The 23,818-nt window shown below is 45.2% G+C and overlaps 3 protein-coding genes across 3 annotated transcripts; all 3 read left to right on the top strand.

The window, feature by feature from the left end:
* The first annotated feature begins 1,276 nt into the window (after positions 1-1,276).
* LOC120430159 (uncharacterized) lies at positions 1,277-2,542 on the top strand. Its single transcript, XM_039595241.1, has one exon. The coding sequence runs from the start codon at positions 1,277-1,279 to the stop codon at positions 2,540-2,542; it is 1,266 nt and encodes a 421-aa protein (XP_039451175.1).
* Positions 2,543-3,405: 863 nt separating this feature from the next.
* On the top strand, positions 3,406-5,316 carry LOC120430162 (uncharacterized). The gene has a single exon (XM_039595244.2). It carries the CDS (start codon positions 4,074-4,076, stop codon positions 4,659-4,661), a length of 588 nt encoding a protein of 195 aa, XP_039451178.1. The 5' UTR covers positions 3,406-4,073; the 3' UTR covers positions 4,662-5,316.
* Positions 5,317-6,216: 900 nt separating this feature from the next.
* On the top strand, positions 6,217-8,463 carry LOC120430160 (uncharacterized). The gene has a single exon (XM_039595242.1). The coding sequence runs from the start codon at positions 6,217-6,219 to the stop codon at positions 8,461-8,463; it is 2,247 nt and encodes a 748-aa protein (XP_039451176.1).
* The last annotated feature ends 15,355 nt before the right edge of the window (positions 8,464-23,818 follow it).

Below are 23,818 nucleotides of genomic sequence, written 5' to 3'. Positions count from 1 at the left end.
TCACAGTTTGGGAACTGTGCTACCGGCCTTCAATTCCGCGGGCGAGCAAGGGCTCCGCCATCGCGATCGGATATCGCGACCACTCACACTCAGCTGGAGTACTCACCGGACAAAACTACACCCTGCTCGGATAGTTCATCGTCTTCGCAGCACCCGGAGAGCCCAGTGAACGGTCGCTGGCTCGTCGATCTTCGTGTTCCACCGCTGCTACTCTGCGAACCAACCGGAATCAGCAGCAATTATCGCCAATCACCGAAGATCACCTGGACGTCGCTTCGCTGGATCACCATCCGTTGGGCAAGGTGCCTTGGTTGTCCAGGTAAATACATACAGCAAGTATATGTCGCACGCCGAAGCTAGACGTTGAACTCCTGCTAACACCCACTTTTCTCCAAAAATCCACCAACGATCGAACGTAAACAATCATCACCATCATTGACGATCATCATCGTCGATCGAGGTCACGCACACCAAGTTGGACGATCGAGGCTCGACGACACCAATACCACCGTCGGCGACGATCACCACCAATACCGCTGCACCGAGAGAGGCCATCTTCTGGAATCATCATATGGTGAGAAGGATCGTACGAATGCATTTATGCTGCCTTACCTGTTGATGACCATCCGTACTACGTCGGCAGCTGGCAAACCGCGATCGGCTGAATGGACGTCGGCATCATTCACCCTTTTCTAAGGTAAATTACACGAATCAAAAGTATTTGTCCAGCCGAAGCCTGGGACACGTCAGCTTTCTACACCACCAATTTCACTTCTCGCACACTTTATGTTGACAACACACCGAACATTGCTGATGAGCGTTAACTCACTAGTGAGAAACTTGCTCGTCGTTCATCTCACCGAAGAGTTGCTGCAGTGCTACCGTCACTGTACGGAACACTGTCCAGCTGGGAATTTGGAACTTTTTGGAAGCTGATTCTTTTTGCAAAGGTCAGTTAAGCACGTATGATACACGTCGTATATGTCTTGCCGAAGCACTTTTTGGGTACTACAAATATTCTCCCACCATTTTGCACGATCATCTGGCACGAAATTCACGATTTGAGGACGTTTTTTGTGGGGACTTGGAAGTTTTTATCAACCGCTGTCACCGTTTCACCGTTGCGCGTACCTGTAGAGCAGGTGGATTGTACTTCTTGTGAAGGTAAATACATAAAAAATACTCTACAGTGTATGTCTACGCCGAGGCTTAGACCGTGACGGAATACTACACCACACCTTTTCGTGTTTTTTCGTGAATTGTGAGCACAACTACGATGGCGCCGACAACCAAGAAGGCGTCTCCTACGCTGAAGCAGCTTGAGGCGAAGCTGAGGTCGTCCGATGAGTTGTTTCATGCGGTGTACGCGTTCGCCAGCGAGATGAACAACACGACCACGTTGAGTCAAGTGAAGGTTCGCTTGGAAAAGCTTGACGGACTTTGGGAGAAAGTCAACGATACCATTCTGGACATCGAGATGCACGAGGACTACGCCGGCACGGACGACGCGTACAGCAAGAAGAGGAAGGACTGCCTACAGTGTTACTACGACACCAAGACGCTGTTGGTGGACAAGGCCAAAGAGTTGGAAACCTACCCAGATCTAAACACGACCCAACGCGATCTCAACGCGACGCAACATCCAATCCACGACCACGTGCGACTGCCACAAATCCAGTTGCAGAAGTTTGACGGCAAGCTGGACGAATGGTTGAGTTTCCGGGACTTGTACACGTCGTTGATCCACTGGAAGAAGGATCTTCCGGACATTGAGAAGTTCCAGTACCTCAAAGGATGCCTGTTGGGCAAGCCGCGAACAATGGTCGACATGAGCGCCAAGAATTACCAGGTCGCGTGGGAGATCCTGACGAAATACTACAACGACAACAATCTGCTGAAGCGAAGTCAGGTTGAAACGCTGTTCAATCTTCCGACATTGACCGAGGAGTCGGTAACTGATCTTCAGGAACTTCTGGAAGGGTTCGAACGGGCCGTTCGGACGCTCGATCAGTTTGTGAGTCCGGAAGACTACAAGGACCTGTTGTTGCTGCACCTTCTCTCTTCGAGACTTGATCCTGTCACAAAGCGAAGCTGGGAAGAAGTCACAGCGGCAAAGGCGAACAAGGAAAACAAGGAATCCAACGAGCCCAAGGAGAAAGAAACGGTCAAGGACTTGACTGATTTTCTGTACACCCGGATTAGAGTTCTTAGTTCGCTAAAAACAATGACTGCAGGAATCAAGGCGGATACCAAACCATCCAAGCAGAGGAAGGCTCCCTTCACCCGGTCAAGCTACAATGCGGTGCAGTCGCCTGGGATCAGCTGCGTAGTCTGCTCAGAGCCCCATCTGTTGTACAGATGTCCGACATTCCAAGGCATGTCAGCAAGGGACAAGGTGGTGCGAACGAACTCTATGTGCTTGAACTGCTTCCGTCGTGGACACCAAGCGACACAATGTACCTCACGTTTTGTCTGCCAGAACTGTTCGGCCAAGCACCACACCGACGACACGACAAGACACTCGGTGCAAAAATCTGATTAAAAACTGGTCCCACCGTGAATCCCGTGAAATCACCGTGATTGACAAAAGTCACGGTAAATAGAGAGACCCCCCGTGTTTCGCTTAAATTTAAATTAACTCGCAACACTGCTTGATTGTAAATATTTACATTGATCAAAATCCGTCATCATAATTTTTTTTCGGTAATAATTCACAGGTTTAATTCTTTACTGCCGGAATTTGGACACATTGCTGAATCCGTTCTTTTCTTCTGGGCAATGGCCGGTTCCCTGGCCAAGGCACCCAATACGGAAATTGTGTTGTGGGCAAATAACAGCCCAACGCAAGGAGCATCCCAAAGTTGCCAATGACGGCCTTTCCGGAACATTCCCGTTTTCAACAGCGATCATTTGGCCAGCGAGGAGGAGATCCTTGGAAATGCCGGATGCCAAGGATCCAAAGCAGCTCAGGTCTTACGAAGTTCCGGAACCGGTCAGAAGCGCTAGCAATTATTGTCTCTAGGATGGTGGAAATAGGAAGGAACGCACTGCTGCCGTGAACTAGAACCTCACAACAGCGGATCGGTTCCGTTTCCGGAACGATTGTGGTGCGTGCTACCGGTTTCAGCTGACGGAAGCCGTAGATAATTCCCGGAACATTTGCACCAGAAATACTGCCCCATTGAGCGCAGCAAAACGGACAAGAGTAGGATGGGGAGATTTGTGGGAGTTTGGTTAGATTTGGAGTTGATATTGCCAGAATTCTAGAAATCTGGAGCAACATTTGAAAGGGGCGGTACGACATTGCTCTTACGGCCTTTCGTCCCATTTAAACGCGTGTAATGAAAGGCCATAAGAGCAATGTCGTACCGCCCCTTTCAAATGTTGCTCCAGAAATGATGGTACACTAGGTCGAGTTAATCTCAAGTCGTTCTTTGGTTGGATTTTATTGTGTTGAAACTGCTCAAGGATGGCTACTCAAGAAGGTTCTGGGGGAAGAGAGGACCCGATAAACAAGTTTTGAGTAATTCCAGCCATTTAATGAAATTTTGAAGCCACCGGGCAATTCTGTAAGCTCATACCAGACTCGAAAATACTCGCCATGGCCATTCCAACGCGGCCGTTCGATTGGTCAAGTTCTAGGTTTGAGCAGGTCATTTCAGTCAAATTTTCATCCTCGACTGTGGCAGTGCCAAAAAGTGTTTTCCTACCTGTTCCCCCTCGAAAGCATTGGTGCCGGGAAAGTGGAGGAACGAGCAGCATCCTTTTTTCTGGCGTTCCGAAACGGCTCGGACCGGTGACCCAGTGGGGTTTCCTTGACGGAATTTTGCTGCTGGAACGCCTAATTGATCACGATCGGAATGACAAACTCACCGGATGCTTCGACCAGATCGTTGGCGTCGTTTATACCTCTTCCCACTGATAATTCACTCCGTCTCCGATGATGTCATCGCGACAAGAGTTCCGCCAAATGCAGGAAGCCAAACGCGTCGCCTCTTACGTCGAGAACATTATCAGATTCTGAACGAAATCAATGGCAAGAAAGTAAAACTCGATATGCATCGTTTCCCCGTATGCTTGTCAGGTTCGTTACCTCTAAGACCAAGTCAAATCACGTGACCGCGATGACAGCCGCGAAAAGGCATGATGATCTCATGATCATCTCGACGGAGCGTTCCGGCAACGTCAAGCGACTGAATGTGTCCATTACGCGTTCCCTGATGATTGCGGTTGGGGTCGCGGACATGCTCGAGCGAAACGAAAGCGAGAAGGACTTGCCAAGGTCCGTAAACATTAAAAAGCTCGGGACCCTTTCTGGTCATAACGATGACCCATCCCGCCGGAACCAATCTTTTTATTTTGAGTCATCCGTTCAAAACTGCGGGAACGAACTTTCCACCAGCCGCTCCGGGCCCGCCCATTTGGCGGGTCCCGATCGACCCATGGACCTATTGGGCCGTCTGCACTGCACTGCTAGTTGGCGATTGGATGAAACGGAACACAAACCACGCTGGCACCCGTTGGCATCACCAGTATCGGCTTCCGGACCGAACCCATCCAAGCTTGATCCGCTGCTTCCCAATCCCAGCTCCTATGCGAGGTTGGCCTCGATTCTACAGTGCTCCACTTCTGAAGCTCTTCGCCGGAAACTCCACCGTTAGAAGCTATTCGGCGATTCCGTCATCACAACTCCAAAAACGCAACGAAGGACAGGCCTGAGAAGGGGAGGTGGTCCAAGCCTTCCGGAGACGACCGCGGCCCGTGGCACGCTGTCGAATACGGCGGTGCCAGAGAGAGCTACGTTGGCAAATTCTGGAACCGGGTTTCTGACCAAGAAGGAAGCCGTGTCGACGTGTCGAAGCTTCCGCGTAGGATTGAGACTATAAAGAAAGAAATAGGTTCGGGGGCGTCAATATCGGATTGCAGCGTGATTCTTCCTTCGCTGTTTAACACCACCGTCGTCGCGCACACCACACGGTTTTTTCTCGCGACTTTCCCAGTCCTGGTGGGGGTTGTGCTCGCCAGTCTGCTTGTGGTGGATCGGCGACGAAGACACCCTGTCGTCCATAGAAGTTTCTTGGTGCGCTGGGGGAGAAGAACGGAGTGATCCGTATTCCAGAAGTCATCTGGTGCCGTCGACGATTTTCGCAAAATTTAATCTGATTTTAGAAATGACATTTGTAAACGTCAAAAGCAGAAGGGTTGCCAAATTCAATCAATTTTTTCGAGTTTTTCGGTTTGACGTTTCCAGTTCCAAAGGAACCGGAGGGGTAAGCCGATTTGGTGCCCACTTTTTGGATGCGAGTGGCTTGTCGTGTCGTCGACCACACTTTGGTTTGCTTCAAACCCAAGAGAAGCGACAAACCAAAACCAACGTCATCTGGAGAGGACTTCAACCGAGGTGGAAACAATGGTCCAAATGGTGGAAGTTCGAACCAAGCAGCACGGTCTTCGACGCAAACGGAAACAGTAACATCCAACGTGGCAGCGCATCGTACTTCTACAGTTCTGCTGGCCACAGCTGTTGTCCTGGTGGAGGACGACGAAGGCGTCAAGTTTCCTGCTCAAGCGCTGCTGGATTCGGGCTCGGAATGCAATTTCATGACAGAGCGGCTCTGTCAGCGGTTGAAGGTCCAACGGAAACGCTCGAATGTCGCGGTGTACGGCATCGTACAAGCGAACACCAAGGTCAAGCACAAAATCCAAGCTACAATCAAGTCGCGAGTTACAGGGTTCTCGCGCAGGATGGAATTTCTCCTACTACCCAAGGTAACGGCCAATCTTCCGACATCGGATGTCAGTGTGACCGGCTGGGAATTTCCTCCGGATGTGGAATTAGCCGATCCCGCATTCTTTAACTCCAAGACGGTGGACATCGTGCTTGGAATCCACCACTTCTTTGCTTTCTTCAATTCCGGGAAGGAGCTGGAACTCGGAGTCGGTCTACCAACACTGACCGAAACGGTATTTGGATGGATTGTGACCGGAAACGTGGAGAACCAAGACTCCAATTCGGTTACCTAATGCAATGTAGCAGTCTCGTCAACCCTAGAGGAGCTGCTCACCCGGTTCTGGGCTTGCGAGGAGGTCGCAACGCCGCACAACTATTCCCCGGTAGAAACGCGATGCGAGGAGCTGTATTCGCGTACCGTCAAGAGAGGTCCTGACGGAAGGTACACGGTCTCATACCCCAAGGACGAAGACGCACTGGCACGGATGGGCGAGTCACGGGACATCGCATTCCGACGTCTTCAAGGGCTGGAGCGCAGATTAGCCAAGGAACCGGAACTGCGCCGGCAATACAACCAATTCATGGAGGAATACCTGGAACTAGGACACATGCGCGAGGCTACCGACCTCGGAGAGGTCAAGCGCGTGTTCCTACCACATCACCCGGTGGTGAGGGAATCGAGTACTACGACCAAGGTGCGAGAGGTATTCGATGCGTCTTGTGCGAGCTCAACGGGAGTGTCGCTCAACGATGCCCTATTGGTGGGACCGTCGATTCAGGACGATCTACGGTCAATAATCCTACGGAGTCGGACAAAGCAGTTCATGCTCGTGTCTGACATGGAAAAAATGTTCCGACAAGTTCTAGTCACCGAGGAAGACATGAAGCTCCAAAGCATCATGTGGCGGGATGACCCCAACAAGGAGGTCAAAATCTACGAACTTGCGACGGTCACGTATGGTACCAAGCCAGCACCTTTCCTGGCAACCCGGACGCTCAAGCAACTCGCTATGGATGAGCAAAGCCGTTACCCGATGGCAGCCAAGGTCGCGCTCGAAGACGTCTACATGGACGACGTTTTGACCGGCGCGGACGACGAGGATCAAGCGGTGGAACTACGATCCCAACTGGACGCTCTGCTGGAGAGCGGCGGTTTTCGGCTTAGGAAGTGGGCATCCAACAGCCCTCTGGTACTGCAGGGCATACCAGACGAGAACCTAGCACTGTCAAGGACTGGCGATGTGCTCCTGGATCCAGATCCATCCGTACGGACTCTGGGATTGGTTTGGCGACCAACCACCGACGTTCTAAAGTTCCAGTTTGATCACCCAACCCCAAACCCAAACCAGCCGTGGACACGGCGGAGGATAATGTCAACGATTGCAACCCTATTTGATCCGATTGGTTTCGTCGGTCCAGTTATCGCATCAGCTAAAATCCTGATGCAGAAGCTGTGGACACTGGAGGACAAGAACGGCAAGAAGCTGGACTGGGATGACGAGCTACCACCCGCAATCGTTCAAAAATGGCTGAAGTTCTATGAACAAATTCCGGCATTGAACGACCTGACATTCCCAAGATGTGTGATCATTCCCAAGGCGGTCAACATCGAGATCCATACGTTTTGCGACGCTTCCCAGGATGCATACGGAGCTTGCTCGTATGTGAGAAGCGTAAACCAGGCTGGAGAAGTACGCGTGGCACTGCTTAGCTCCAAATCCAAGGTCGCTCCACTCAAATGCCAGTCGATTCCAAGGTTAGAGCTCTGCGGAGCGGAGCTGGCTGCTCTTCTGGGTGAGCAGATCTTTAAGGCAACCAAACTGGACGTCAAGTACTACTATTGGACGGATTCAACATGTGTACTCCAGTGGTTACGGCACGTACCTACGACGTGGAACACCTTCGTCGCCAACAGGGTAGCGAAAATCCAAGCGCTGACGGAGCGCGGGGGATGGAACCACGTGCCGGGAGTCCAGAATCCTGCGGACCTCATTTCCCGAGGTGTCGCACCGGCGGATATCGCAGATCTACTGCTGAGGTGGGAAGGTCCCCCATGGCTCAAGCTATCACCTCAACACTGGCCGTCTCAACCAGTGCTGGATCGTGACGAGGAAGCAGACCAAGAGAGACGTCACGTGGCAGCGAACCTAGCTGGCGGACAGCAGATCGATTTCCCGAGTTTCATCATCAGCAAGTTTTCCGACTACCGAAGCCTGATTCGAAGCGTAGCGTACTGGTCAAGGCTGATGAAGATCCTGCGGCACGAAGAAGGCGTAGAACAGCGAGGTCTTCCAACAGCACGGGAGCTGAAGGAAGCGGAACACACCATGATTCGTCTCGTGCAGAAGGAAGAATTCAAGGCGGAGTGGCAAGCGCTGTCCAACGGTGGATCTGTGGGAAGGAACTCACCGCTGCGTTGGTTCAACCCGAAGTTAGCAGACGACAACCTGATCCGAGTCGGTGGACGGTTAGGTCACTCGCAGGAAACCGACAGCACGAAGCATCCGATAGTTCTACCTGCTCGGCACCCGCTGACCAAGATGCTGTTCGAGGACTATCACGAACGTTTACTTCACGCGGGACCGCAGCTGATGCTCGCGACAGTTCGTCTCAAGTACTGGCCGCTTGGAGGTCGAAGCGTAGCACGCCAGATCGTGCACAACTGCCAGCGTTGCTTCCGGACGAAACCCACTCAAATCCAGCAGTTCGAGAACTGCCCCCGGCGCGCGTAACGGTGGCGCGTCCGTTTTCCAAGGACCCCAAAATCCCGGCGAGCTAAACTGTCCCGTGCCCAACATGTCGTGTCCGAGAGGTGGTCTTTTCTTTTTTGTTTCGTTTCAGAAATTCCCGGAATTTCAGGGTGGGCGGGAATGTCTACGAGTACGGTAACTCGAACGATCTCGCATCTCACCGTCTGCAGCTCATCCCAACTCACTGGTGCATCTCGCGATCCACACAGCGGCGGCCGCTGTGTGCGTGTGCTGGACCAGCTGATCGATGGACACCAATACGCGGACTGGCCGGCCCGGCCAATGATTAGAATAATTAAAATATTATTGTGCGAACCCCAAAGCTGAACAGCAGCGAATCAGCTGGCCAAGAGGGCCGATTTTAATCTGTACTTTTTCGTTTAATATATCTCGAGTTTTTTTTGATTAGGTCCTATAAACATATGAAAGACAATGGTTTATTGGTCCTTTTCAAAAAAAACTCTGGATATGTAGTTTTGTGTAGTTTAATAAATGTAGTTTGAGTAGCTGAGTGTTTTATTGTGAACTGTGTGTACGTGTGCTTTTGACGTAGACTTACGTCTTTGTCGAAGGTACTGGGGTGTCATTCCAAAAAACCCGGGCCGAAGGCCCTGGATTACTGCGTCATCCGTCAAACGCTTATATCTTCCTTCCCTCTAATCGAATCGACACGATTTATGTGCCATTCGATTCGAAAATTATTCAGCAATTTGCTATAAAACTTTCATTGTTGGCAAAATAGTTTAACTATTGAAACAATTGAATGTTTTAAAATGTTTTCAAAATGCAGAGATTTTGCAAGCAAAATGAGCGCTTCCCACTCACGGACGGGAATGTCAAGTACCTATTTTGAGGGGAAAATCATCCGAGCAACGCGACCGAGTGTCGGTCGCGAAAAAGGAGGGGAAGTAGCGGGCCGAAATCATACATAAGAACGTGCGCCAGAGCCCATTCCATCATTCACGTCTCAGACGTCGGACCGGCAGCAGCAGCAGCAGCAGCAGCAGGAAAGCTCAGCCCAGAGCAGCAGCAGCAGGAGAGAGACCAGAGCAGCAGCGGAAGGAAAGCTCAGCCCAGAGCAGCAGCAGCAGGAGAGAGGGACCAGAACTGGAAAAGAAGTGCGCATCGCCTTCTCGTCGTCACCGTCAGCCAGTTGCCTCTCGATGGCCGGACCGTTAGGATCTTTCGTGGTTGCTGTGGTTCGGAGGTGCTTCAATCTCCATCCCTCGTCCCACCCGGGACGAGGCATCAACAAGATGAGGCGCGCGCCTGCTGCCTTCCGCCGAAAAGCCTCTCGTGGGTCAAGCCTTGGTTGTTAAACAATCGGGACATCCAACTAGCTCGTCGCATTCGCGGCGAGCGCTTCTGAAAGATTTACGTCTCATCAAATTCTAGTGTTGAAAGAGTTGCCCTCGTCCCACCCGGGACGAGGCAGCGAGCTAATTTGAATTTAAATTTCAGGAACAAATTTTGGTCTTCGGGGGCGACAGATTGCACAGCTTTCTGAGGCTGCTCTCGCCCCCCAATCCCTATGCCTCCTCTCCACCCATTCGGCTCGCTAAAATTCCTTCGTCTCTTTCTTTCCTCTCTTTGCCGTTCGAATGGGTGTTCCTTCCAATATATATAGCTAATTCTTCAAATTAATATATGGAAAACCCACATGTCCACATATCTAAATTTTACGTAAGTCTACGCCATTCCGGTTATGTCTGTGACATAACTACTTTGACTTTTTTTGGACCCCGGAATACCCCCAAAAACCCCACCAAAACGGACGGAACCTCCCAGGAAGAAAGGCGCCCCAAATCACTCCGGACAACCCCGATCCAACCCCCACTGAGCTATCGTCGACCGGTAAGGACCAACCCAACAGTCTTAAATAAACCGTTGACTACGCCAGACAGCTACGCGTTTAAGAATAAATTGTGTAGTTTCTGTTCGCGCAATAAATTGTTTTAATTAGTGCTAAACGGTTTATGATTAGTGTCCGAAATCCCCGAACCGACCACACGCGCGAACACGTGCTATAAGTCATACTACGGTGGATAACTATTGCAACTCCACCGCCATTACGATTCATTCGGTTATTGGTTATAACTTTATTATCTGGATCACTTTTCAAATAAGTGCCAGTTTTTTAAAATGTTTCGGTTATAACATCAACATGCACGTTATGAACTCGTAAAAAGTTGAAAAATTCATTTTCTTTCGCTTTTAAAGAGCGAGCATTAAAATTCATAATATTGATGGAATTACTTAGATCCATGATTAAACTTCAGGGTAAGAACAACATCATTCGCAAATTTTATTCCAATCTGGATTGCTTCCATCATGGATGTAGCATTACTCATTGTTTGAATCAAACCAAACAGTGAGTTTTGCAAAAAAGTCATTTTTTCAAACGTAAAATCGCCGAGATCAGAAGATCCCAAAGCGTTGCCAGCAGAAACATTTTCAAATGAGATTTGAGGTACCTGACCAATTTCAGGAAGATTGGTAGAGGATTTAAAATTCGTGGATGAACTCGAACCCGAAACGACGTTGGCATAAGAAATACCATTAGTGTTACCTAACTTTTCCACGGTAGAGGTATTTCTAGCATTGTTCGAGTGAGACAGCACGAACGTTTGATTTAAAGATGCAGGTACAACCTGACTTTGAGAAAATTTCGGTTTGGATTTCGGCTGATGCACGAGAATCCAAAACCTTTTTTCTGATGGGGCAATCCCAGAAATTTGATTTGTGATTTCCACCACAATTAGCACATTTAAATTGGGTGACTTCTTTCACGGGACAATTGTTCTTGTCGTGAGAAGAATCCCCGCAAACCATGCATTTTGGGACCATGGCGCAATGATCAGTACCGTGACCGAATGCCTGGCAACGCCGGCACTGGGTCAGATTCTGGCCATTATCGCCATGTTTCTTAAAATGCTCCCACTTTACCCGTACATGGAACAAAAACTGAACTTTGTCCAAAAGTTTCAAATTGTTGATTTCATTTCTGTTGAAATGAATCAGATAAAATTGTGAAGTCAAACCAAAGCGAGAAATATTCCCGTTTGATTTTTTCTTCATTGGTATTACTTGGGATGGGGCAAAGCCAAGCAACACCTTAAGTTCGTTTTTGATCTCATCCACCGACAAGTCGTTGGAGAGACCTTTCAGGACCGCCTTGAATGGATGAGCATTCTTGGTTTCATACGTGTAGAAATTGTGTTTGTGGTTTTTCAAATAACCAACAAAAGTTTGGTGATCTTGTAAAGATTCCGTCAACAAGCGACATTCTCCTCTTCGGCCAAGCTGAAGAGCTTGTCACTACAATTGGCGGAGCCTTTACTCGTTTCTCGACGGCAGAAGGCACAGTACGAGGAGAAGGATCCTTGTCAACAGTTTCGGATAAAACACCGAAACTGTTTGTCAATGGAATTGGAGGATTGACCTCACTTTCAGAATCAGACCTCGGATGAGGCTGTTTTCTTTTTCTGTTTCCGTTAGCCGGTTTAGCGTTCAAACGCTTCACCGACGTAACGATCAAATCTTCAGAAGATTTGCGTTTACCTTTGTTTTGACGCATTTTGCAAGCAAAGTTCTCTTAAAAAGATGGCTTCGTTTGTAAAATACAACAAAATTTCAGGTGGGGTTAGTCTTGAAAAGACTGTTTAGAATTTTGGAAAGTAACTCAGGTAGTCTTTAAAAAGACTGTGAATTTTGTTTGAAATAACTCTGAGCTTAGGTAGTAAAAAATACCGCAGCTCTAGTGTCCGTTCACCTCGAAGGTTCGCAAGACACTGACTTTTATGTAAATTTTTTTTTTATTTATATTTATTCAGATATTTTTCTTCCATGTACATTCATTCAGTTAAAATATTATTGAGTGTCCAATCACAATTGATGACTTTTCACCTCAATTTTAAGCTTTCGCTATTCAGTGATTTCAAATGTAGGAGGTCCTACATGTACAAAAGGGAAAAGGGATACCTTAAAAATAACTTATAAACTATATAAAGAGCGGATCAATGCAGCTGAAGACTGCAATGATTTTTGTCGAAATGCATCAATTATCTTATTGGACATAACATCCAAAGTGTCAACTTCGGCTAATTGATTAAGTTCACTGGTGCTGAACCAGGGAGGAAGTTTCAGAATCATTTTCAGAATTTTGTTCTGAATCCTCTGAAGTTTTTTCTTCCTGGTTAAGCAACAGCTTGTCCAGATCGGCACAGCATAAAGCATGGCAGGTCTGAAAATTTGTTTATAAATTAACAGTTTATTCTTGAGACAAAGTCTAGAATTCCTGTTTACAAACCTGGATACAAACATTTAATATATTTGTTACATTTAACCTGGATACTTTCAATGTGATTCTTGTAAGTAAGGTTTTTGTCAAAAGCAAGTCCAAGATATTTCACTTGATCCTCCCACTTTAAATTTACCTCATTCATCTTTATAATGTGATGACTTTTTGGTTTAAGAAAATCAGCCCTTGGTTTGTGAGGGAAAATAATAAGTTGAGTTTTTGCAGCATTTGGAGTAATTTTCCATTCTTTCAAATAAGAATTGAAAATATCCAAGCTTTTTTGTAATCTTCTTGTGATGACACGAAGGCTTCTACCTTTGGCGGAGATGCTTGTATCATCAGCAAAAAGTGATTTCTGACATCCTGGGGGCAAATCAGGCAAGTCAGAAGTAAAAATATTGTATAAAATTGGACCCAAAATGCTTCCTTGAGGGACGCCAACACGTACAGGTAGTTGATCAGATTTGCTGTTCTGATAACATACCTGCAGAGTACGATCCGTCAAATAATTTTGAATAATTTTCACGATATAAATCGGAAAATTAAACCTTTTCAATTTCGCAATCAAACCTTTATGCCAAACACTGTCAAATGCTTTTTCTATGTCTAGAAGAGCAGCGCCAGTAGAATAGCCCTCAGATTTGTTGCTTCGAATCAAATTTGAAACTCTCAACAGCTGATGAGTAGTTGAATGCCCAAGGCGAAATCCAAACTGCTCATCAGCGAAAATTGAATTTTCATTAATGTGCGTCATCATTCTATTAAGAATTATTCTTTCGAATAATTTACTAATAGATGAAAGCAAACTAATGGGCCGATAGCTTGAGGCTTCAGCAGGATTTTTATCCGGTTTCAAAATCGGAACTACTTTTGCATTTTTCCAACTACTGGGAAAATATGCCAAATCAAAACATTTGTTGCAAATTTTGACCAAGCTACTTAAAGTTACTTCAGGTAATTTTTTAATTAAAATGTAAAAAATGCCATCCTCACCAGGGGCTTTCATATTTTTAAATTTTTTGATAATAGATTTTATTTCATTCAGATCCGTATTCAACTTTTATGTAAAATAAGATGCCCGATTTGATGGCGTACTCAGAATTCCGAAAAAACGTATTTTTCATCGAAAAAAACACTAAAAAATTTCAAAAAAACTTTTTTTTTTCTTAAAATCGCAATAACTTGTAATGTTTATATATCAAAATTTGTGTAATTATCTGCTCTACAACCATGGCTTTCTACCTAAGGTACTGATATACAGCCTTACTCTACAACTTTGTAGATCGTTGTTACACTCTAAAAAAAACCCTGAAAAGTTAGAAAAAACACGAAATTTTAAAATGAAAATTTTTGTTCCAAATGAAAAAAAGTACATTAAATTTCCCATAAAATGACATGTTCCAAAACATTTTACAGTCGAGAAACGGAAAATGGGAGAATTTTTTAAAAAAAATATTAGTGTTTTTTTCGATGAAAAATACGTTTTTTCAGAATTCTGAGTACGCCATCAAATCGGTCGTCTAATTTTACTTTTACATAAAAGTCCCTTTGATACCAAATTTCAATCTCATACCGTTTCAGGCTGCAAGTTATTGAAAAATACCTCTTTTTCGCTTGTTCAAAAATGGAAGGGGTCGTACCGCCCCTCTGTCACGAGATATTAAAAAACGGACCTCGGATTCGTGATCAGGGACAAAAGTTACCCCTTAGGACAAAGTTTCACGCAAATCGAAGAGGGGTCTGGGCAACTGCTGTGTGAGTTGGCGGAGAATTACCCACATAATATTAATTATTTACAAACTTATGTTACCTTCTCCTTGTAAAATTGTCCAAAGAATCCAAAAATGCATTCCATTTTTTGATCCGAAATCAGGTCCAATGAGAAAGTCATGACACTTTGAGAATATTCAAATAATAATATTTATCAACATTTTCTTAATTATAGTTAACTAACTTTTTGAACTTTTCAAAAGTTTATGAAAACTTCTTCTAGAAGTACACCCAAAGGAAAAATATATCTCAAAATCTGCAACAGTGGATTTGCATGGCGCGATGGTAGCGTGTCGGATCAATAACCAATCGTTCTGTTAAGGTTTTTTTTTGTGAAATACAACCAAAAAGCCGTCGGTAATGTCGATAATTCGTCAGCTTTGTGCTATCTTGTGACATAGACCATTTTGGTCGAAAATGAGTTAATGATGACGTTTTGTTATACCTAACAAACCCTACATGATGCTTTTTGCCGATTTTCGATATCCATTTCCGTTTCCGGTATACAGCAAAGCACACTTGTGATATAGACCAAATTCCCAGTCAATTTTTTTGTGCTATCTTGTGACACGCGCAAAAGCAGTAGAGAACTATAAAACTACTGTATGGTACCAGATGTCACTACAACTTTATGGCGAGATTTATAACTCACCTTCTCATAAAACGCACTTCAAATAAATGAAGAAAATGTACTACGTGTCAAAAAAGAGTTTCAACGGGATTATGGTCGTTGTCGCAAGAGTACCACCAATATTTTGATGGGTTTGTGTGCAACGAATATTTAGGTAGGAGTTTGTATGGTCGTTGTCACAAGTGTGCATCGAATATTCCGATAGAAGTTCCGATATTTTCATGGGAGTTTGTATGGTCGTTGTCACAAGTATGCAACGCATATTTAGGTAGGAGTTTGTATGGTCGTTGTCACAAGTGTGCAACGCATATTTTCATGGGAGTTTGTATGGTCGTTGTCACAAGTGTGCAACGAATATTTAGGTAGGAGTTTGTATGATCGTTGTCACAAGTGTGCAACGCATATTTTCATGGGAGTTTGTATGGTCGTTGTCACAAGTGTGCAACGCATATTTTCATGGGAGTTTGTATGGTCGTTGTCACAAGTGTGCAACGCATATTTCCATGGGAGTTTGTATGGTCGTTGTCACAAGTGTGCAACGAATATTCAGGTAGGAGTTCACGGTCGTTGTCACAAGTGTGCAACGAATATTTAGGTAAGGGTTTGTAACCACATCATTGTGCGTCCCTGTAGGTATGTTTGATAAGATATGTTGGGTCAGCTAAGACACGCACCAAATTAGGGAAACTTTGCTTTTTGATTCATTTGTGGACCACCAATCAGTGAGGTACTCCTGGATATTAGCTCCTGAAAAGTGCTAAAAAGTGGAAAAATGCCTCACGGCAAGAAAAAGAGGCGGTCCTCACCAGCAGGATCGGCAGATTTGAAGAAGCTAAAGAATGCCGAAGCGCTACCTGCAAAGCAAGGACGCTCAAAATTCGTCTGGAAACCAGTTTGCTACCCACCCTGTGGACGTGAGCGAGAAGGAAGAATTTGAACGACGGGAAAAGTTGCCACCCATTTTTGTGAAAACATCGTCATCGGATTCGGTGCGAAAGTGGCTGACCGGGTTTATCAAATCTGGTGCTTTACGAGCTTCCATTCGCTTGTGTGCTGATGGACTCAAAATTCTGCTACCTACCAGAAAGGATTACAACTACGTTCGGGATTTCCTGAACAACACCAAGATTGAATACTACAGCCATGACGATCCAGGTAAACGCCCCATGAAACAGGTCCTCCGAGGCCTGTACGACATGGATGTGAGTGTGCTGAAAGAAGAGCTCAAAACTCTTAAGTTGAACGTGATCGAAGTCTTCAAGATGACGAGACACAACAAGGACATCAAGTATCGTGATCAACTGTACCTGGTTCATCTCGAGAAAGGATCGACAACGCCGTCTGAGCTGAAAGCACTTCGGGCAATTTTCAACATCATCGTGACTTGGGAACGTTATCGTCCAGTGCACCGTGACGTGACACAGTGTTCGAACTGTTTGCAGTTTGGACATGGTGGAAGGAACTGTTTCATCAAGAGTCGTTGTGCAACCTGCGGAGGTGAGCACAAAACTCAAGCTTGCGACGAGGCACCAACCAAATCGTCGCAAAACACCACCAGCATACACGGACGTGGATTTTCCTGCTTTGGCGTCACCTGGAGCGGGATCTGTTCGAGTGGTTCCAAATCTGCAGCCATTGCCGTTGAATCAGCGGCAAAGAGTTGCAGAGAATACAACACCTCCAGGCTTCAGTCAGCAACCGAGGGAAAACCAACCAACATCAACGGGCGAAGGCAGTAGTGACCTGTATTCACCACAAGAACTTTTGAACATTTTCATCGAGATGACAACAACACTGCGTGGTTGCAAAACTCGCCAGGAACAAATAAGAACTCTTAGAGCATTCATCTTAAAATACAGTTCGTAGTTTACTCGTTGAATAAAGTAGTTCTAGTTAGTTCGTAGTGATGTTGAATATTTCAATGGATCTATATTTTTTTAGTTTTAAGTTAGGATTAGTTGTTAAAGTGATTTTTTTTCTTTTTTACCCAAGTGTATTCAATTCAATGCAATTATGTAAAACAGTTTTTTTTGTTTGTTTGTTTGTTTGTTTATTAAGTATCAACAGGCCACCAATGACCCCAATGATACTGTGACTATGTTACACAATAATAATTTAATTACATCTAAAAAACTCCAAAAAATGCTTTTTCAAAGCATCACGTGACACATTAAAATCAAAAATTGAGGCTACTCGATTGAAGGTCCGTTGAAGTCCGATGATGGAGCCGTGTGCACTGTAGAAGGCAGCTTCAAGTGGGATTCGGAAGAAGGCACCTCCGCGCAGCACACGAGATCTAGCTTGCAGATTCAGCTCACCGAGTAGGGAGGGGCAATCAATCCTTGATGTGAGCAGGTCGGCAACAGCGGTTACACGTGCGGCGTTGCGACGAACAGCCAAAGAGTCCAGATGGATAAGCTGACATCTGCTTTCGTAGCTTGGGAGACGGTGGGGGTCTCTCCATGGAAGCAAGCGGAGTGCGAAACGAATGAATCGCCGCTGCACGCTCTCGATCCTCTCCGAGCTATTCTGGTACCAGGGATTCCACACCACGGAACTGTATTCCAGGGTTGACCGGACGAGGCCGCAGTAAAATGACTTCAGGCAGTAGACGTCGGTGAACTTTTTGGTCGCACGAAATATGAAACCAAGCAGTCTTGAGGCTTTTGCAACGATGTATGCGACGTGATTCTTGTACGTGAGCTTCGCGTCTAGCAGCACTCCGAGATCGTTTATGCATTCGACCCGCGGGACGGTTGTTCCGAGGAGCGTGTAGTTGTGCGTGATCGGCCTGAGCTTCCTGGTGAACGATATAACGGAACACTTCAGAGGATTTAAGGTCATGCGGTTAGTGGCACACCAGTCAGCGAATTTGTCCAGCTGCTGTTGAAGTAGTTCAGCGTCATGCGTTGAGTTCACGTACCGGAAGATCTTCAAATCGTCGGCATAAGCGAGTCTTGGTCCATCCAGTACAAAATTGCTGTCGTTAAAGTAGAGCAAGAATATAAGAGGCCCCAAGTGACTTCCTTGCGCTACACCGGAGTAGGCGAGGAATAGCAGCGAGACGCATTCGCCGATCTTCACACTGATTGTTCGTCTGGAAAGATAGGACTGAAACCAACCGAGCAAACTGCCACTAAACCCTAGTTTTTCGAGCTTAGCGATCGCGATGTCATGGTTGAGCCTGTCGAAGGCTGCGGAGAGATCAGTATAGATTACGTCGGTTTGGCTTCGACTAGCTAGCCCCTTGGTCAGGAAGGTGGTGAAGGTCAGCAAGTTCGATGTAGTAGAACGTCCCGGCATGAAGCCATGTTGCTCAGCGCAGATCTGTTGCTTGCAGTGTAAAAACACCAGGTCGAGCACAGCGAGCTCGAACAGCTTGGAGACGGCGCAAAGCGCCGAGATCCCCCGGTAGTTGTCGATGTCACGTTTGTTTCCCTTTTTATAGACTGGAAACATGAAAGCAGTTTTCCACAGGTCCGGAAAAACCCCTTTGTCGAGAGAGTGCTGGAACAGGAGTCGTAGTGGAGACAGCAGGCATTGGATGCACTTTTTCAGGATACTAGAGGGGATTCCATCAGGTCCTACTGATCAGGTTGATTTCAATCTGGCAGCTGCGTTCATGATTCGTTGGTCGTCGAGTACGAGTCGGTCCAGAACGTTGCCGCAGGGTGGCACATTTTCTGTGGCGGCTGCGACCTCGTGCGGTGAAAGGGATTCATTGATGAACATTCTGGAAAATTTCTCTGCAAACAGTTGACAGATGGTATCGGGATTTGAAGCGGTCTCGTTGTCAAGGAACATAGAGGAAGGCAAACCACTTTCTTTCCTCTGGTCATTGAAGTGTTTCCAGAAGGCCTTCGGATTAGATTTCAGTTTTTGTTGGATCCGGTATCGATAGCGGTTGTAACAGTGATTGTTTAGGGTCTTGTACCGTTGGTTCAGTCGAAGGTAGTCTCTGAGTGGTAGTGTGCGCCTTCGGGAAAACTTTTTGAGAGCGGCTCGTTTTTTGGATTTCAGCTTCTTCAACTCGTTGGTCTGCCACGGGATGCGATCGGGGGGCAGGATTGCTTTTTTGGGTACGTGACGGTCAATTGCGTACGAGAGAATATTAGAAAAGGTCTGCACCGCCACATTAACATCGTCTGGGTCTAGCGTATTAGTCCAGTCAATGCTCGTTAATATCTCAGCGATTCCGTTTGAATTTGAAGTAAATAAAATAAATATGATCAGTTAATAATAAAACGAAAAATATAACAAAGATGAAGAGCATTAGGCCATACCACTTAGCATGTAAAAGAAATGTAATTATTATAAGAAAGTTCAATAAAGACATATTTAATTTCAAAAAAAATTAAACAAATTGTGTTCGGTTTGGAATTAAAGCCATTTGGGAAGCATCTCCTGTGTAAATTTTTGAAGCTCAATTTGTCCTTGAAAATTAACAAGAAAGAGAGCAAAATGAAAGAGTCTTTTGTAGTAAAGTTTGGGAGAAAACTAAGATTGCCGGTTCGTACAAGCGATGAAGACTGACTCTCGTTCACTTTGGCAGAACTCGTGACACAGTCCGGATCGTTTGTGAAGTGTTTTTACGACCGTGATTATTAGCGTCCTCTGATCGTCGTCAATTGCGATCAGGTAAATCGTGGCAGTGATTTTCGAAAACTAACAGCACTGAGTGCGTCTTTGCAAGGTAGTTTTGGTGATATTTTTTTTTGTAATTTGTTCTTGATTTTGTGAAATTAATTTTCCAGTCGAGGTGTGAATTATTTGGAGGCAGATCTGCGATCGTGCCTAGTGGCAGGAGTAATTTTACAGGTGTAAGGCCGCCGCAATCAGAATGAGCGAGAAAGGTAAGAATTAGACTTGACGATTTAAATTTGGAGTTCGCTCATTGGTTTGTGCACGTTGATTTAGGAACCCATCAACGTGGTTGGTTTATCTGGAGCTGAAAAGCTCGAACCTGGCTCGCCTGGAGCTGGACGGCTGTTTTCGGGATCGGAACCGGATGTGAAGTGCTTGTGTTTTTTGAAACTTTGGGAATTCTTTGCGAATCTTATGGTGTGTCGGAATTTGGGGACAGCCCGTCGCTTTTCGCTGTTGGCACAGCTCTATTGCCACCCCCAGCGGAAACCGGAAAAACGTCACACCGGTAACGCCTTAGTCGGTCTAGGACGCCATCTCGTAGCACTTTAGCGAGAGCACGTTGGGATCGAACGCTAGAGGTCAGTGTGGGATCGGATAACGCTACACGTCCGTAACCCCTCTGCCACGTGTTTGCTTTCAGGGTGGGTTAGCTTCGGCTCAATACTCCCACGACTTCCGGAAAAGCACGCCTGAGCTGGTAGCAGGTCCTTGTTGGATCAATGACGCCCCTCAGCATACACTGACCCACCAACACATGTGCATTTGACCGATTTAACCCCCGACAACTAGCACCATCTAGCGGCAGGACGCCAAAGCCGCAACAACAACACGCCCCGGCGCTCAACCGTACGCCTATGCCGGTAACGCCTCGCCTCGCCTCGCATGCTTCAAGAATCGGCCCGCCTTCGCCGATCGGTCCAGCCGACATCGGACTGGTTGTCGACACATCGTGGGAGCACCGCACAACTCGCAAGTAACGAACTCCTTAGGGACGTTTAGGAACCGGATAGGGAATAGGGACGTTTAGTGGTCAGAAGGAGTAGGGAAAAAGGACGAATCACACCTGGACTGAGTTTGAATTGTCCACGGAAAAGATGGAGGTTTTTTAGCTTGGCATTTCCTCCCAATAAAAAAAATATAATCAAAACTACAAAAGTTTCTGGCCTCAGTTTTTTTTAATCTATCAAATATAATCTTTATTCTTTTCTTTTAATACAAATACATAGAAATTTAGTCGGTCCTTAGTGAACTTGGGTCGAAGTCAGTTGGTAAATCATACTCACACATCGCAATAATTCAGTTCTACAAATAAATACACAAATATCGGCTCAAAATTTGGTTTTCTTTCACAATTTTCAATGGTACATAATCTTAGTTTTCGGTTAGTTTGATGAACATTTTGGTTGGTGCAACTCCGTTTTAGCCTGCCCGAAGAGAGAGTTTCTAGCCGGACCTCCAACTGCGACAACAGCCTTCCGTTTGGAAGTGGCGCTTAAGCTGTTGAACGTTTCGTGTGCAACGCAGAATCGTTACAGGTTTGTATGGTCGTTGTCACAAGTGTGCAACGAATATTTTGGTAGGAGTTTGTATGTTCGTTGTCACAAGAGTGCCACGAATATTTTCATGGGAGTATGTATGGTCGTTGTCAGAAGTGTGCATCAAATATTTTGGTAGGAGTTTGTATGGTCGTTGTCACAAGTGTGCAACGAATATTTTGGTAGGAGTTTGTATGGTCGTTGTCACAAGTGTGCAACGAATATACCTACCAAAATATTCGTTGCACACTTGTGACAACGACCATACAAACCCTTACCTAAATATTCGTTGCACACTTGTGACAACGACCATACAAACTCCTACCAAAATATTTGATGCACACTTGTGACAACGACCATACATACTTCCATGAAAATATTCGTGGCACTTTTGTGACAACGACCATACAAACTCCTACCAAAATATGTGATGCACACTTGTGACAACGACCATACAAACTCCCATGAAAATATTCGTTGCACACTTGTGACAACGACCATACAAACTCCCATGGAAATATTCGTTGCACTCTTGTGACAACGACCATTCAAACAGCCATTGAAATATTCATGGCCCACTTGTGACAACGACCATACAAACATCCATTGAATTATTCGTTGCACACTTGTGACAACGACCATACAAACTCCTACCAAAATATTTGATGAACACTTGTGACAACGGCCATACATACTCCCATGAAAATATTCGTTGCACTCTCGTGACAACGACCATTCAAACAGCCATTGAAATATGCATGGCCCACTTGTGACAACGACCATACAAACTCCTACCAAAATATTTGATGCACAATTGTGACAACGACCATACAAACTCCCATGAAAATATTTTCGCTTTATTTATTGTTTATTCGTCAAGCTTATGTAGACTACTTACAATTTTCCTTACATACTAGATATTATTTCTATTGTACAGATTTTTTCGTAGTTCCGGTTTAGACATGTCGAAATGTATGTACTGTGAATTTTCATTATAAAAGCGCATCATTTGATTTAATGGCGATTTTTTTAAATAATTTGTCGTGTATGCAGTTATTCTAAAAAGTGGTGAATGTCTAAGATTACGGCTTGGTTCATGACTACTATTGCGCATTTCTGAAAATAATGCTGCTGACTGTATGCGTTGAGAAATAATGTCGTTGATGAAAGAGAGCATGGCCAATTTACGACGTTCTTGTAATGATTGTATGTTTATGAGCATGCAGCGTGCTTCATACGATAAGAGAGGAAATGCAGTCCAGTTAAGTTTGCGTAGTGCGTACAGTAAGAATTGTTTTTGGACAGATTCAATACGTGCTTGGTGTACGGCATAATATGGATTCCAGACGATACTACAGTATTCCAAGAGTGGCCTGACATACGTTATATAGAGTAATTTAATAGTATACGGGTCCTGGAAGTAGAATGCAAAGCGCTTTATAAAGCCTAATGTACTTTTGCCTTGTTTATTATTGTGTTATAGTGTTCTACAAAAGTTAGTTGTGAGTCTAGGATGACACCTAGATCACTGGTTGGTTTCCTAATAATACTGTTATGTTTGGTGTTTCATGTTTTCTGCTGAAGGCAATGGAATTACATTTCTTTACATTCAATTGGAGTAGGCTTTTACTACACCATGTGTAGAAAAGATTAATTTCGTTTTGGAATACATGACTGTCATTGGCATTTCCTATTTCCATATACAATTTCATGTCGTCTGCATATACAAGTACGTTAATTTTTTTAAGAATGAAGGAAATGTCGTTTACATACAAGATGAAAAGAAGAGGTCCTAGATGGGATCCTTGCGGAACCCCAGAGGTGACGTGAATTGATTCCGATAGTACATTTTGGAAGCGAACAATTTGTTCGCGCTTAGTCAAATATGACTTAAGCCATTCCAAAAGATTCGGTTGAATTCCAATTTTCTGCAGTTTGAAGATTAATAATGGTATGTCGATTCTGTCAAATGCCTTACTAAAGTCTGTGTAAATTGCTTCTACGAAATTGCGATTATGCATTGCATTCAGTGTAAAATTTACAAATTCTAAAAGGTTGGTGCTAGTAGAGCGGCCTTTAAAAAAGCCGTTCTGTTTACATGTGATGCGGTTTTTTACTTGCTGAAAGATTTTTTCATTTATAATAGATTCGAAAAGTTTTGGAATGCAAGACAAAAGGGCAATTCCGCGATAATTACGTATGTCTGATTTTGGGCCTGACTTGAAAATAGGCACCAAAAAAGACTTTTTCCATGTTTGTGGGAATTTTCCAGTATTTATTGACATGTTGAAAAGATGATGCAGTGGAAATGTCAATTCTTCTGCAAGGTTCTTTAGGAATGCAGGTGCTATTCCGTCGGGTCCTGGTCCTTTTGATGAGTCTAGGTCCTTCAATGCCTGGCGTCCGTTTCTGACAAAGAATTGACTGAGACGTCATTTGGAAATTCTGGTATAT

Source organism: Culex pipiens, chromosome 1, assembly GCF_016801865.2.
Source record: "Culex pipiens pallens isolate TS chromosome 1, TS_CPP_V2, whole genome shotgun sequence".
Lineage (NCBI taxonomy): Eukaryota > Metazoa > Arthropoda > Insecta > Diptera > Culicidae > Culex > Culex pipiens.
Note: the sequence above shows the minus strand (reverse complement) of the source record. Positions and strands in the feature narration are given on the sequence as shown.